This window comes from Dama dama, chromosome 9 (genome assembly GCF_033118175.1).
Source record: "Dama dama isolate Ldn47 chromosome 9, ASM3311817v1, whole genome shotgun sequence".
NCBI classification, from domain to species: Eukaryota; Metazoa; Chordata; class Mammalia; order Artiodactyla; family Cervidae; genus Dama; species Dama dama.
In genome coordinates this window covers 67,252,501-67,267,478 of record NC_083689.1, presented here as the reverse complement: position 1 = coordinate 67,267,478, position 14,978 = coordinate 67,252,501, and the positions used below count along the sequence as shown (strand labels likewise).

Genomic DNA, 14,978 nt, shown 5'->3' with positions numbered 1-14,978 from the left:
AAATATGAAAAGTAGATAATGGATCCACAGTGATTTAATTCTTGGTGATATTTTCATTTTATGCAAATACCAAAAGAAAAAAAAAAAACCTGTCTATTTGAAAGAAAAACAGGAACCAAGAAAAATATTTAGTGTTTGATCAAGCAAAAATCCTTTCACACATCTGCCAAGAGAGTTAAAACAAATAGAGATGTTAAATAAAAGGCCCAGGTACCAAAGAGCAAAATTTAATGAAAGCCAGAACTGTTTAGTATGGATTCCTGTTGAGAAAAATGTCAGTCTCCTTCAGTTTTCCCATTGCTCTATTTTTAAGAAAAGTGTAGTAAAAATACATAATACAAGTTAACTTTTTTCTTACTTTTGTTTTTCCCGTCACCCCTCTGTCAATGAAAAACATCTGCTGGAGTCTTGGACCCCCACATAGCATACACACTCATTTCTAGCATAGCTGATCTGTTACTATCAGATCATGTTACTGGTGAACTCAGTGGCTGAAGAGGCATCTTACCAGGCCAAAGGCAAAATATTTTTGAAGCATGTTGATTGTAGAGGGTTATTTCGAACTCCTCTGAAATGCAGACTCCATAAGGGTGGGTCGTATCAGATTCTGCAGTGGTAGGCTAAGGGTTAGGGAAAATCTGGTGGGAGGGCAATGGATGGGTAGGACACCAGCTGGGCAGTAGCAAAAAGTGACAATCCTTCTCGGGGGTTCTGCTTCACATACCATGCCCACATGGATATATGAGAGACTGAACGACACTTGAGTTGAGAGGGCAAAGAGTTTGATTTGGGGATGGTTCTTTGCTATGGCTGATGAAAGGAGGATGGAAGAGACATACAGATGGTGGGGGTCCATGGAGAGAATCCACATATGAAGCCAGTCATGCTGCATCTACTTGGAGGTAGGCTCCAAAACCTTTAGTTTGTCCATTGCTAATGATAATCCCTAGCAGAGAAGAATGGATAGAAGTTGGGGGGTGAGGGAAAAAGCCAGAATATGGTTTTCAGTAAAGGCTGATGACACATGGCACACTCTAGGTGATGAATCATGCACCTAGCAGAGAGGTGCTGGAGAGAAGGAAGCTGACTGCACCAGGAATGAGAGCTGGGATCTCCAAGAAAGCCATGTGCCAAGATCCCAACCAAAGTTGTAGTCAGCCTAGGCTTCTCTCCATGAACCCTGTCACTTCTCCAATCTTGTTTTAGTTTCACATTGTGGGCACAATCCAATGATTCTGGTCATTGGATCACAACATTCTCATTCTGTCTTAACCAGGGGAAGATTGGCCTCTTCAAGTTACAAGTGGGGATCAGGGATCTTAAAGTCTCCCAGTGTTGTTATCAACCTAATCCATCTCCCTGTCCTTCAAATCATTCAGCCTTGGGCATTTCACTTTCTAAAGATGACAGTTCATCTGACCACCTGGTAAAATAACACTCATACATGGACATAAAAACTCAAGTTCTCCACGTCACTAAAACCCTAAACTTCACACTTGGTCTCTCAGTCTTAGGACAGGGCACACTATAGAAAGTTCTATTGCTTGTGGGCTTGGATGAAGCTTCCTCTTCCAAAGTTCTTCCATCAGCTTTTTTTTGTTTCTTCTTCTTTTTTTTTTTTTTTTGCATTTAGCTTGTATAACATTTCCCCCACATCAGAGGCTCCAAGGAGAAAGAGTCTACTCTACAATGGGGTTGCTGCAGAGGACTATCAAATGAAAAGTGAGAATCAGGGATGAGAGTTTTCTGGATGTCAGCTATTCCCAAGGCTCGACTTGGTTTAGGAGGTCAGTTGCCCTTCAGCCACCAGAATGCCACTGGGCTTGAGGATAGCGGAAGGACATACTCCTCAGGGCTGAGCATGATTCTGTGACAAAGCATACTGTTCCACCTAGGGCCTGTGAGATGGCTGTTACACATTCAAGGAAGCTTTATCTGCGTCTCCAGCAATAACTTCATGAGTCTTCTTCTGACTGCATGTCTGCCTTTACAGCTTCTTTGCCACCCAGGGTCTGAGTTGCTTCACACGTGTTTTTTACTAAGTCAGTGCCTGGGCAGTGCCCTTTGTGGAGAGGCAACCCACTCCTCCAGCAATGTCGGTCTCCATCCATGGCTTGGGGCCGAGGTGTGGAGGGGATTTGGAGAGCTCCCATGATGAATTCATTTGAAGATTGCTGTTTTCCTTTTGCTTGCTTGTCAGGTGGAACAAATCTTGAATCTCCAATCTGAAAACTAAAGTGGGATGGGCAGGGAGTTGGGAGTAAGAAGGAAAAGGAAGGGATCTAACAGAACCTGCAAACCATGGATATTAGTAAGAAAAAAAAATAGTGCACACACTAAGACACATGAACAACTGAATTAAAAGAAAACAGTACAGTTTCCTCATTAGTGCTCCAGTGACACAGGCTCTACATGACAGGGTTATTCTCCCCTTATTGCCATACAGTGTTATTTATCATCCTCGCTTAGCCAACGGAAAAGGGCAAAAGAACATCAAAAAAGGAGAAGGGGCCGCAAAATGGTTTCTTGATTCTTCAGGAAAATCTGTTGACTCCTCCTCCTCGTGGTCCTGGTGGTGGGTGGCGGTTGTTTTTCGTTTTGTTGTTTTTGGCACTGAGGGGTATGGGATGGAACTGGCCGAGCCTGGGCATATTCCCCGAGGGGGTCTCCATCTGCTGCAGTTATAATCCGGTGGCACCCAAGGGCATCCCTGAACTGTGGCTCATGCAGGGGATCGACTGCATGGACTTGGGGAAGTCATGGCTGACCACCCGGCCGTTCTCTCCACTCCCGCCACCGCTGGCTCCTGCCCCGCTGTTTCGAGGGAGCGTCGATGTCCGTATGGCTTCGTTGATGGATTGCTGTGGGATCAAACAGAAACCCTTTTCAGGAGGACCGGGGGTTCTTCCCCAGGTCCTTGGCAATGACAGGCAAGGAGAATGAGTCAACACTGGGCTTAAAATGTCACTCCAACTCTCCTCCCTACCCAGCTTGTTTCCTAATCTGTAATGCTAATCCTGACTTCCCGTGAACTCACAGAACTGTTACCTGGCTGTGGACTAGTCTGATTCCCTCTCTGGAGCTCATGTTCTCTAAGTTTAACGAGATGTGCTGAATTGGGTGATCTCTAAGATCCTTCACCTTCTGTGATTTCTAAAAGTACAATGGTTCCATGGTAGTATTGATGATAATAAATGTAGCAACATGACCAAGTAGAAACGCTCTGGAAATGGGGTTTAGGAAACTTGGGTTTTAGTCCTGATTCTGACATCAACTTGCTATGTGACTTTGTGCATAGCTATTTCTCTAGACCTTTGAAATCGCCATGTTTGTCAAAGTGTATTAGAGAGAATGGTTCTTTCTATACTGCATGAAAAAATGAGTTGAAATGTTACACAAAATTGATGGTATATCATTGTTGGGTGAAACTTTAAAACTACTTATGATTACTTCTGGAAAAAAATGTCATCCTACCTCTAGCAGTGTGTGTTAAGAGAACATAGGGACTTGTTTGACTAATACGGTATGCATACTATAATGGGAAAGAAGCCTGTGCTAAAGAAAATGAAAACGAATTCCAAAGATCATTATCTGTCATCCACTTCCCATTAGCGCATATAACCTGTACTTCTACCCTGACACATCAGATTGGTGCTACTGATTTGTGAAAGACTGTGATTTCTAGAATGTTGAAATTCTAAAGAATGTTAAAAGAGCTCCAATGATCACCCCAGGATGAGATGAGTTAGACAAAATGATCAAGACAAGAATCTGTGATTATAATCATATCCTATTAGACAAGAGGAAGTGTTCTTTTCTGAGTTCCTTTGGAGAATGAAATTTCATGACCAGAAATCCAAACCCTTTTCCTGTCACCTCCAACTTCTCGTTAAAAGATACCCATAGAAATTTTGAGGTAGGGCTTAGTTTCTTGGTGAAAATCAACACAAAAATTTGTCTATGAGTTTAGAGGTTTCTTTCTGTAAGGCCATCTATCCATCCTTCAAGACTCAATTTGTTCCTACCTCTTTGAAGTTGTCTTAGACTGCCCCAGCATGTCCTGCCCCCCATCCTCACCAGTTCTCATACATTATACACTTGCTTGCAATGATTCTGCTTCAGGTATGTAACTTCTGTCTTCTTTAAGAGAGCTAACTGTCTGTAGAAGGACAAGGGCTGTGTCTTCTCAATCCTTAGCTGCCTGCCAGCGAGCCCAGCATGTTGTTAGAGGCCCAGTAGATATCTTTGAATGTGTCTAAGAAAAGCCAAACACATAGGGCCAGTCTTAAAAAGTTGATGACTTCCCCCTTTGCATATTGACATGATTCAAGTGATCAGAGAAGTAAGTCAACCTCGTGTGGCCTCATGGACATAAACAGGGCAGTTTTGACCCAGTTGTTATTCTTTCTGCTACACTATGCTTTGGGAGGATCCTCTTATTACTGGTAATTCTGACAGTGTTTTAAAATAGTTTTCCTTTTAAAAAATTCCATGATTCAGACAGATCTGCCCCATATGATGCTCCACCCACACAGGTTCTGTCTTCTCTTCAAACTCCTGGACATAGTATATTTACGTTCTGCCTGCACTGACGAGGAAGTGCGACCTGGAGAGCACTCTTCTAAGTCAAGGTCACATCAACACCTCTGTGCTGCTCTATGGGGGAAATGTAAAAAGAAATGTAAAAAGAAAACATGAGAAATTCATGGTGACTTGTTCTCACTTTTAAATTGTTGACAAGAACTTTTTATTTGTGTGTGGGGGCAGTGTGGAACCTTCTATGAATTAGCTTGGGATGTCTATCTTCTATGAGTTATCTCTGCCACACTCCTTTAATTAAAACAAAAAGTTTAAAGTTCACACAGATCACCCTGGGCTTTCTTTCTCAAAAGGTCTGTACATATTTCCATAATATCCCATAGAAGTCAGTGGTACTTGACTTATTTATTTTAAAGGAGAAGTCTAGTGGCATAATCAGTATTGGTGCCTATGAGTCTAAGGTAACTGAGCCAGGCATGTAGCTAGAACTCTTCAAGTTCAAGTCATTCAGGATTGGTTTTTAATGAAAGCTGAGGAGTTCTCTGAGGTCAGTGACTCCATTCTCCTGTTGGTGGTGGGGGTTACCTGCTTAGTGGTTTCCTTTCTAATCTGAGGAGAAGGGATGAATAGAGTCAAAACGGGAGTGGAAAGCACTGCTAAAAATGACCATTTCACTAGTTCTCAAACTTGGCTGCAGGTTGTAGGGGTTTCAGAGGAAGAAACACTGATGTCTGAGACCTGCTTCAGGGATGCTGACTTAATAGGTGTGGTGTGTGGCGTGGACATCTAGAGTTTCAACCCCCCTCCCCCGCCCCCCGCCCCCAGGTTATTCTGATATGCAAATAAGGTGAAAACATACTGCTCTTAGTTGGTTTGACTTTATAGAGCAACTGAGGACTTGTCACTGACTCGCTTCAAGTTACAGTTATCTGTGACCTAGGGTCAAAGTGGATGACCCCCTGCCTGTGAAGCCTTCTCCCCCTGGTAGTGTAACACATTGTAAGCTGATGTCATCTCTCCCCTTGCCTCTGGGAACTGTGGTTCTCCCCTGTCCATCCTTGACATGCCAGCCGTTCTTCAAGTTCATCCTTATAAGTAGTTCTTTCTGAAACAGATACTCGGGGAGAAAAGGGTGAGTGAAAAGTCTAGCCTCAAAGTCCCAGAGTTGCTGCTTCAGAAACTCATTTATCTAACAGTGATGACACCCTAACTTTTCAGCTACTTGCTTTTCTAAGAAAAGTCTGCCCAGCCTCTGCACATCATAGAACACCCTAGTAAAGGCTCAGCCCTCAGTGATGCCTTCGAATCAGAGGGACTACCTGCTGTGGAGGACGCACCCCCCTCCCCTGCCGTACCCATGCCTGACCATGTACCTCAGCTGCTCATTAATTCCAGGGAAACACGCAAAGCCTTGATGGCCGTGGTTTCAACACAGCCCATGTCAGCACAGCTACTACAATTATGAAAAGTCAGCACTCTCCTGGGGGTGGGAGAGGCTAGGAATTATTCTTTTGCGGGGGAACAATGCGGTAGATAATAAAGACCCTGGTTAGCCTTAATATCAGTTAAGGGCTCAGGTTTCTGTCTGTTTTCCCAAGCAGAGGAGAGGTACAGGGTGTCTGAGAGTTTATTCAATTTGGAGTATGTCTTGGATTTGAAATTTTTTTTTTACTGTGTGACAGTTTCAATTAAGCTGAAATGTTGGTGTTGCCTGAAGTCCCTCTCTGAGTGCCCAGCTCTTCCTTGCTCTCCTTTCTCATCAGTCTTCCTGTGCCCAGTCTCCCTGGCCTTCCTCTTATGTCTGGGCAAGAGTTTTGGTCTTTGGGTCTGTGATACTTGAGCCTCCTTTGGTGACAACCATCATCCCCTGGTTAACTCCTTCTCTGCTTCAAGTCTGTTCACCATCACTGTTTCAGGGAAGCCTCTTGTCCTGCCCCTGACCCCATCCCCTGATCAGGACTTGACTGCTGTGGGCATTTTTCTTCAAACACTCATTGAACGTATATTACACATTTGCTTATTTTCTGTCAATTAAACTCTCAGTTTCCTGAGAGCAGAAACTGGCTTGCTCCTGACTGGATCCTGAGGGCTGAGTGATGCCTAGCAGGCAGTGGTGCTGCATACGTCTTTGTAGAAGGACCGCCTGCAGGGTGCCTTCCCTCTGTCCCTGTGACACTTGCTCTGTGTCCTGCTCACATAACATCAAAGGGGAGAGGGTCTCAGTAATGCGCAAGCCAAGGATCACGTCCCACGGATGGCCTAAACAACTAGATCAGACAAACCTAAGGATAAGGACTGCCTCTTATTTGTCTGTGCTCTGTGGGTGGGGTTTTGATGGGACCTAGTAGGTGATAAAAATTATCTGTTGCCCTGTGGTTGGGGTGGAGAAAGAAATTGATGAGAAGTGACTTGGCTGGTACCAAGAACCCAGGCTTTGCAGAAGCCACGTTGGAGATCTCATTCCTGTTCCACCAGCTCTGAGTTTGTTGGAAAAACTACTTAACTTCTCTGACCCCCTATTTCTTCATCTGTAGAACTGCAAGCACAGGGTTAATGAAAATGTATATTAAGCACTTTGAACAGAGAAGTTACTAACAAGGTATTTTTCCTTTTTCCCCTCCCTTTCTTCTTTCTTTCTCCTTTCCTTCTTTCCCTTTCCTGCACCCTCTTCTCTTTCCTCTGTTTTTCATGCAGGGTGGGGAAGGGCTCCATAACCACTGTTGAGAAATAGGAGGCTGATTGTGAACTAGGTTTAGGGGCTCAAAGTCTCAAGGGTTGGCCACGTACTGTAGTTAAGGGAGGAAACAAGAAGGAAGGTTCTTGCCAAAGGCCTTGGATACTGTCAGTGCAGTCCTCTGTGTGAAGGTGGAGGCTGAACTTTTGAAAAGAGTTAATCTGCCTTTGGAGCAGGCAAAGTACAGAATGATAGAGAGAACTACAAAGCAGCAAAGTCTGAGAGGCAAGCAGAATGTGTTCACTTATCTCCTTTGGATAAGAGAGGGGTTGATGGAGCTCTGAAAATTAAGGACTGGGTTGACACTTAAGGCCCATAAAGGCATCTTTTCTGCAGGTAGAAGATTAAAAATTCTATTAGGAGTCTCAATGTGTTGGGAAGAAGTTATGCCAACCAGTGGAATTAACTATAGAAGATTGTGATGGAACAGCTTGCCTTAATGATTCTAAGAGAGCCTAATGTTGGCTCCTGAGAAATTTGATATCTTCCTTAGAAAGGGAAGGGGGAGAATGTCTCCCAGAAGTTATGGTATGACTCAGTTGACTTTCTTAAGGATTCTTGTCTTTACTTGCATGTTGTGGCTTCAGTGGTGAAGGTCAATATTATACAGGTTTAAGGTGATCTTTGTTGTTAGCCACCCTGGTACTGCCACCTGGCACTGACCATGATTAGTAGGATATGGTCATCCCATAGGAAGGGCTGGAAGCCCAGTCCTGCTTGGGCATGTCTGGTTTCATCAGATCTCATGATGGAGCCAAAAGGACATCAGGTGATGTGTGTGCTTCCTGGCTGGGTGGTTTTGATGGTTGTATTTGCTTCATCTGAGAGCAGCTCCTTCCATTGCCTCACCTTGTCCTCCAGGAGATTTTCTCCGGATACAATCCCACATTAATCTAACTAACGCTTACCCTATGTGTGTGGGATGTCCAAAGAGAAATCAGATACAGCTTCTTACCTTAGGAAACTCACAATCTCTATGGCTTAAAAAACCCTAGGACATGTTAGTAGGGGCTATGAGATGAAAGTCTTAAGGAGGCTGTAGCTGGCCACTAATAATATAATTCTAGTTAATAATATAATTCTTTATAATAATATAATTCTAGTAATTATTATTTACTTAGGGCTTACTATGGCCCAGGAATTTTGCAGAGCCTTTATACCCACTTTTTCATATAATCCACAACAATTTTTGTAAGGTGTATATTGGGTTGGCCAAAGGTTTGTTGAGGTTTTCCTTATGATGTTACCAAAAAACCCAGATGAACTTTTTGGCTAACCCAATGCTACCACTAGCCCCATTTTATGAAAAGGAGGATCGGAGAGCTATTGAAACTTGTTCAGGATGATTCAGTTAATGTGCAGAGCAGGTAATATTTGTGCTCAGACATTCAGTCTCCAGAGCCTTGCTGCACTATGTTTGAGGGGAGTTCCCTCAGTGAGCACCAGGCCAATCCTGGGACCCTGGTTTTGGTTATGGCCCATGGGGAAGGTTTTGGGGGGTTGTGGATGGAGGAGAGTGAAAAAGTTGGCTTAAAGCTCAGCATTCAAAAAACTAAGATCATGGCATCTGGTCCCATCACTTCATGGGAAATAGATGGGGAAACAGTAGAAACAGTGTCAGACTTTATTTTTTTGGGCTCCCAAATCACTGCAGATCATGATTGCAGCCATGAAATTAAAAGACGCTTACTCCTTGGAAGGAAAGTTATGACCAACCTAGATAGCATATTTAAAAGCAAAGGCATTACTTTGCCAAAAAAGGTCCATCTAGTCAAGGCTATGGTTTTTCCAGTAGTCGTGTATGGATGTGAGAGTTGGACTGTGAAGAAAGCTGAGTGTCGAAGAATTGATGCTTTTGAACTGTGGTGTTGGAGAAGACTCTTGAGAGTCCCTTGGACTGCAAGGAGATCCAACTAGTACATCCTAAAGGAGATCAGCCCTGAGTGTTCATTGGAAAAACTGATGTTGAAGCTGAAACTCTAATACTTTGGCCATCTGATGCGAAGAGTTGACTCATTGGAAAAGACCCTGATGCTGGGAAAGATTGGGGGCAGGAGGAGAAGGGGACAACAGAGGATGAGATGGCTGGATGGCATCACCGACTCGATGGACATGGGTTTGAGTAAACTCCGGGAGTTGGTGATGGACAGGGAGGCCTGGCGTGCTGCAATTCATGGGGTCGCAAAGAGTCAGACACGACTGAGTGACTGAACTGACTGACTGACAGAAAGGTTGTGCTAACCTAGGTCTTCTTCTGTTCCGCTTACTCCCTCTGGGGTAACCTTTCCGCACTTTTGATGGGTAAGATAAGAGTTTTTAGGCTTATGCTTTGAATGGGGTAGGTAAAGACAGCCCTTCAGGTTCCAGGAGACCTTGTTGTGTCCAGCCAAGCTCCTTGGAGGTCTACACTGGGTTTAGAATCTGAGGTCCGTACTTTTGCTGTGATTTGTCCTTTCTGAGATGACCTGAACTTGGATGAACTGGTCAAGGGTGGGATGGAGGTGTTCCTAGGTCCCTGACCAAGTACCATTACACTACCATCCCTTAATTACTCCATGCTATATATCTTGGGAAGTTGACTTTGGGGTTTCCCTAGTGACTCAGATGGTAAAGAATCTGCCTGCAATGCAGGAGACCTGGGTTCAATCGCTGAGTTGGGAAGATCCCCTGGAGAAGAGAATGTCTTCCCACTCTAGTATTCTTGCCTGGACAGAGGAGCCTGGAAGGCTATAGTGCATGGGGTCTCAAAGAGCTGGATGCAACTGAGCAACTAATTATGGGAAGGAAGACAGAGAGGGATTGGCTTGCATCAAGACACATGGGTGGGTGCAAATGGAAGGCATGAGGTGGGTGGCTGGAGTATGGAGCATGTAAGGAGAGCAGATTGCCTGGGGAGGGGAAAGTAGGCTAGAACTATGATGTGGAAATGTTGAATGCCAGGACAGAAGGCCCTCGGCTCTCGACTCCCACTCCCTGTGTACAGAACTGAGTACACAGTTTCCAAACAGGGGAAGCAAATGTCCAGCCATGTCTTCTCCAGGAGGGACCTGGAGGTATATGTAGGGTGGGTGCCTAAGGCAGGAAGAGGGTTGGTAGAAGGCTATGGCTATGGTCCAACAGTGGGTATGCTGAGTCTGGGAGTGATTGCATGTTGAAAAAAGGACTTCTTAGGGCACATTCTGGGAGAGAAAATTCTATCAATGAGTCCTGTTAGTCTACGCAAGTCGAAGTAACAGCCTAGGGTACATTGCTCAGAATGACTGTGCTTCTTGCCACTTCTGTTGGTTTGAATTACACTTGTCCTTCCTTTTAATTTCTGGTTCTTCCCGGAAGCCTTCTCTATTTTCTCCCTCCTATATATCCCTATAGGTCTTCCTATCTATGCCATAGTTTCGGTCCCTGAGTAGATTTTTCTTTGTTAAAACTGCTGAAAGTTACAGATAGTGTCTTAGTTCTCTCTGCCTCCTCATGATGTCTTGCTTGGTGTTGCTCACATGAATAACATTTTCTTCCCCAAATATTTTCTTATTGAAGCTAAATGATGACAAGTGAGGGACCTTGATGGCCATTTAGTCCAGACTCCCATTGGATACTTTGAATCTATACATTTATCAGGAATTATTCATCCTCTACAGGTATGCCTCTAGTGATGGGCTGTGTGTTACTGGCACAAATCCATCCCATTTTGGGATAGCTCTGAAAGAAAAGTAGATCTCACTTACTGTGTTCACATCTGTTCTCCATAACTTTTAGTCATTAGTTCTTGTTGTATACTTTGGGACTCCACACAACTGATCTGTTTTCTTTCACTCCCAAGAATTCTTCATGTTTTTACAGGCAGCTCTCATAACTTCCATATTTCTTCTCTTTTTGAGTTACCTGCCTTCACTATATTTGATGTGGTTTGGGGTCATCAGTTAATGTGCTTACCATTCTCTGGGCATGATCCTCTCTGCCAAAGTCCATCTTACAGTGTGATGGCCAAGAATAGACCTACCTCACCCAGCATGGCAAAATCATCCACCTTGCAGAGGGAAGATGCCCCCTCTGCTGTTTTGGAGCTACACTTCAGTTAACATGACACCAGAGAGTCACTACCAAGAGTGACCGTGAGGCAGTCACTCTTGCCTCACACTGCCTTGAGTGTTCACTCAACCCCTAACTTTTCATCTCACCACCCATCACTGGCTGATGCATTTGTTTTCTCAGGCCTTGTATTTATCCTGACACATGCCCACATCTTCCTTCCTCTCTCACCGCTGCCTCTTTCCCTGCCGCCTTCCTCATAACCTAACTCTCTATCAGCCCCTGCCTAGGACTGACCTCCACCTCCCATCATTTCCCACCCTTTCTAGCAAAAGGGACTCCCAGGAAACCCAGCTGTATCACAGAACAGGTTAGGAAAAAGGCCTGGGAAGACGATGCCACCTTCATCCGCTTGGATTCGCTACGCGATTTGTAGCAGAACTCAATTAAGGCAACCAGCATGGCGAGTCCAAGTCCTCCGATCAGGATGTAGAACACGCCCGCCACATTGCTGAGGCTGAGAGCACTCGTCTTGTCCTAGGAAGAGGAGGAGGGAGAGGGGAGGGGGGAGAGTCCAGTGAGCAAGGGGGCTAGAGACTAACCAAGCAGCAGCATTTTAACACACATACACTCAACCCCATCACCCTCTTTAACATTCATAATAGTTGGAAAGGCTTTGTATATATTGACAGAGTTTTCAGCATTCCCCAGGAAAACAATGTGTGCCTGTGTGTATGCATGTATGTGTGTGTGTGACAATTCTCTGAGCATCCCTGATTATATTTAGTTGATAATTAGATTTCCCATCCTCCCCAGTGCCTGCTTTAGGGTGGGGGATGCCACAAGAAGTCAGGACAGTTTCCACCAAGATCTGTACCCCTGAGCTTACCCCATTCTTTCAGGAAACTGTGTCCCTTCCTTTTCATCTGAATTCCTGCCCCCCACCCCCTCAGTTGCTCAGCAACACACTGGCCTTGCTTATTGTTTATGCCTGTGAGCATTTTTCTGCGAGTTGGTACTTAAAGTGAACTTTCTCCTAGATGTGCATTTGATTTCAATTTAATAAGACAGTTATTGTATGTATAATAAAGATCAACCAATGTATATCTTTAACTTACTGTGCTGAGTCCCAGTGAAGGGAAAAAGAAAACTGGGGGGCTTGGAATAGAAAAAAGGCACTGAGGTAGAAAAATGGCTCCATTAAACCCTAATAATTATGCTTAATTGGAGTCATTTTTCTCATGGAGGTGCTTGCTGAAAAACACCGTAGGCAGATTCAGATAGCTGAATTTAGAAATCTCTGTTGCCTGGGCTAAAAGATCTTGCACTACTTCTGAATGGGCAGGATCAGGGAGCAGGGTGCTTAATTCCTAGGGTCCTGGGGACAAGCGTCCATGTCCAGTAGGAAGTGGACAGAACTCATTTCATGGAGCCTGAGAAACGACTTCAGTTTATGAGACCATCCCTGAGTTCTGTCACTTCCAATGAGATTCACGAGTTGGGGACTGAGGGACAGCATCCTCCCAGGTGGTGAAAACAACCAAACAGAACTTCTGGTTATGGGGGAAGGTAATGACTTGGGGAGATTGACTGTGTTAGTAGCTCAGTCATGTCCAGCTCTTGCAACCCCATGGACTGTAGCCCACCAGGCTCCTTTGTCCATGGGATTCTCCAGGCAAGAATACTGGAGTGGGGTGCCATTCCCTTCTCCTGGGGATCTTCCCAACCTAGGGATTCAACCCGGGACTCCTGCATTGCAGCAGATTCTGTACCATTTGAGCCACCAGGGAAGCTGACTTGGGGAGAGGGGGATCAATTAAATTCTTGACTTAGGCAAGAAAACATCTTTAGATCTTGGAAGCGTACTCATCCCCAGATGCCATGACGGCTTGAACATCTTGGTTGATATTGTTTGCTCAGGTTCAGATTTCTCATCGAATTAAAATGAAATGCACGCCTCCGCTGGCACTGGCGCACAGCCGTGGTTGGTTGGTGGCACGAGGTAGGATAAAGCTTTTATATCTCTCTGTGTGTTCTTTTTCAGGTGGGGATGTTGCAAAAGGTGAGCTGTCATGCCCTAGGGACTGCTCTGAATCTGGGTATGTGGAAAGGGGTCAGCAATTGACCAAGTCAGTGGCCTCTGCCCCAGTTCTACTTGGTGCATTGTACAGAATTCAGCTCGGCTGAGCTTGGGGACCACAGCTGGCAAATAGCAGCCTCCCTTCTCTCCCTAGAAGCCGCCTTGGCTGGCAGAGCTGTTGGATTATCTAAAGCATATTTCTCTGGTGGCTTCCTGTATTGCTAAAGCAGATGGTTCTTGAATATGGGTTACACTTGGCAAGGTGTAGCCTGGCTTTGGAAGTGGTGGAAATGATTATTGAGAGGGGTAGAATTTCTCCTGTTCTGGTATCGTGGCCTGACAAGGGAAATATGCAAAAATGAGTTTGGTGCTTGGTTCAAGAGTTGGCTGAACAAGTAAATTCTCACTTGGCTTGATTTTTCAGAATGCTCAAAATGTCTCCCCGTTTGGTGTTTGTGAGTTCTGTAGTTCCCCTGGGAAGTAAGTCTTTAGAGTTTTTGGAGGACTTATGATTTATAGAAGTTCCTATAAAACTCTCCTGTGTGGGCTGGCCTGGGGTGTGGTGGGGAGGCACATTACTGTATTATCAGCTCACATCTTGGAAGAGAGTGGTTGACAGTGAAGCTCAGATGGAGTGGATGGGGAACTGGCCTGGGGGGAGGTGGTAGACAAGAAGGCTAGGAGGAAAAGACTGAGTCCTATTGACTTCATCAGCTGATCAGCCTTTCAGTAGCTGAAGTACATCTTGCCTCCTGGTTTCCAAGGCTGTTTTTGTTTCCTTCTTTATAGTCTTTTCAAGTTCACTTTGGTTGTAGATTATCTTCAAGGATAAGGGAGTGGTGGGCACCTTTTTTTGTTACTATCTTCAAAAAAGTCATAAGCAGCCATCTTCCTCCCTGACTATAGAAGGTGCAGTGTCCATTTGTGATATATCATTGAAGGAAGTAGGGTCAGATCTTCATATGGAAGTGGGGATAGGAGGCATATTCTGTGTATCTGCAGAAGGAGGAAGGTCCAGTGGCTGAGTCTTTATATCTGGAGGTAGAGAGCATCCTTCACTTCTGAAGGAGGTCTCTGGTCCATGGGGATGGCAGTGTATGTTGGTGAGGGGACATATGCCATACAAACCAAACCAAGAGGGCAGTCAGATGGAATGGGCACTGCCACCTCTCGCAGGACACACTGCTATGGATCCTTTTTTACGTCGACACAATCCTGGGAAGACCTCTGGAATCAAGGGAGCACCTGAGTCACCAGCAGTATCAGAAAGAAAACTTAGATGAAGCATTACCATCTAAATTTGGCACAGTGTGATAGGGTGTATAATGAAGGTCTGGTGGGTGTTGGTGTCTTCTTGGCTCACATAGTTGAGTTTACATTTAGGCAAGGTTTCTAATTTCCCTTAGGCGCGCCACTGACTTTTTGATAGCACCAAATCTAGTTCTTTTGAGGAGACCCAAGCCATAATTTTCCATCAAGTTGCCATTCCCAACTCTCTTTGACTCCCTCTGTTGGAATATGATGGGGTATCCTGCGGCAGAAACAAAACTTCCTGTGATTCCTCTGTCTCCATGTAAGAGGGGACTTTCTCATGCCTCT

General features: G+C 44.8%; 1 protein-coding gene across 3 annotated transcripts in view; it reads right to left on the bottom strand.

Moving 5' to 3' along the window:
- Nucleotides 1-934: 934 nt before the first annotated feature.
- Nucleotides 935-14,978, bottom strand: part of GRIA1 (glutamate ionotropic receptor AMPA type subunit 1) — a 342,504-nt gene continuing 328,460 nt past the window's right edge. For all 3 annotated transcript variants that reach the window (XM_061151788.1, XM_061151787.1, XM_061151789.1), the window contains 2 exons: nt 11,702-11,836; nt 935-2,882 (listed from right to left, as the gene is read on the bottom strand). In XM_061151788.1, coding sequence (XP_061007771.1) covers nt 2,682-2,882; nt 11,702-11,836 — 336 coding nt within the window. In that variant the 3' untranslated portion in view covers nt 935-2,681. The remainder of the gene's footprint in view (nt 2,883-11,701; nt 11,837-14,978) is intronic.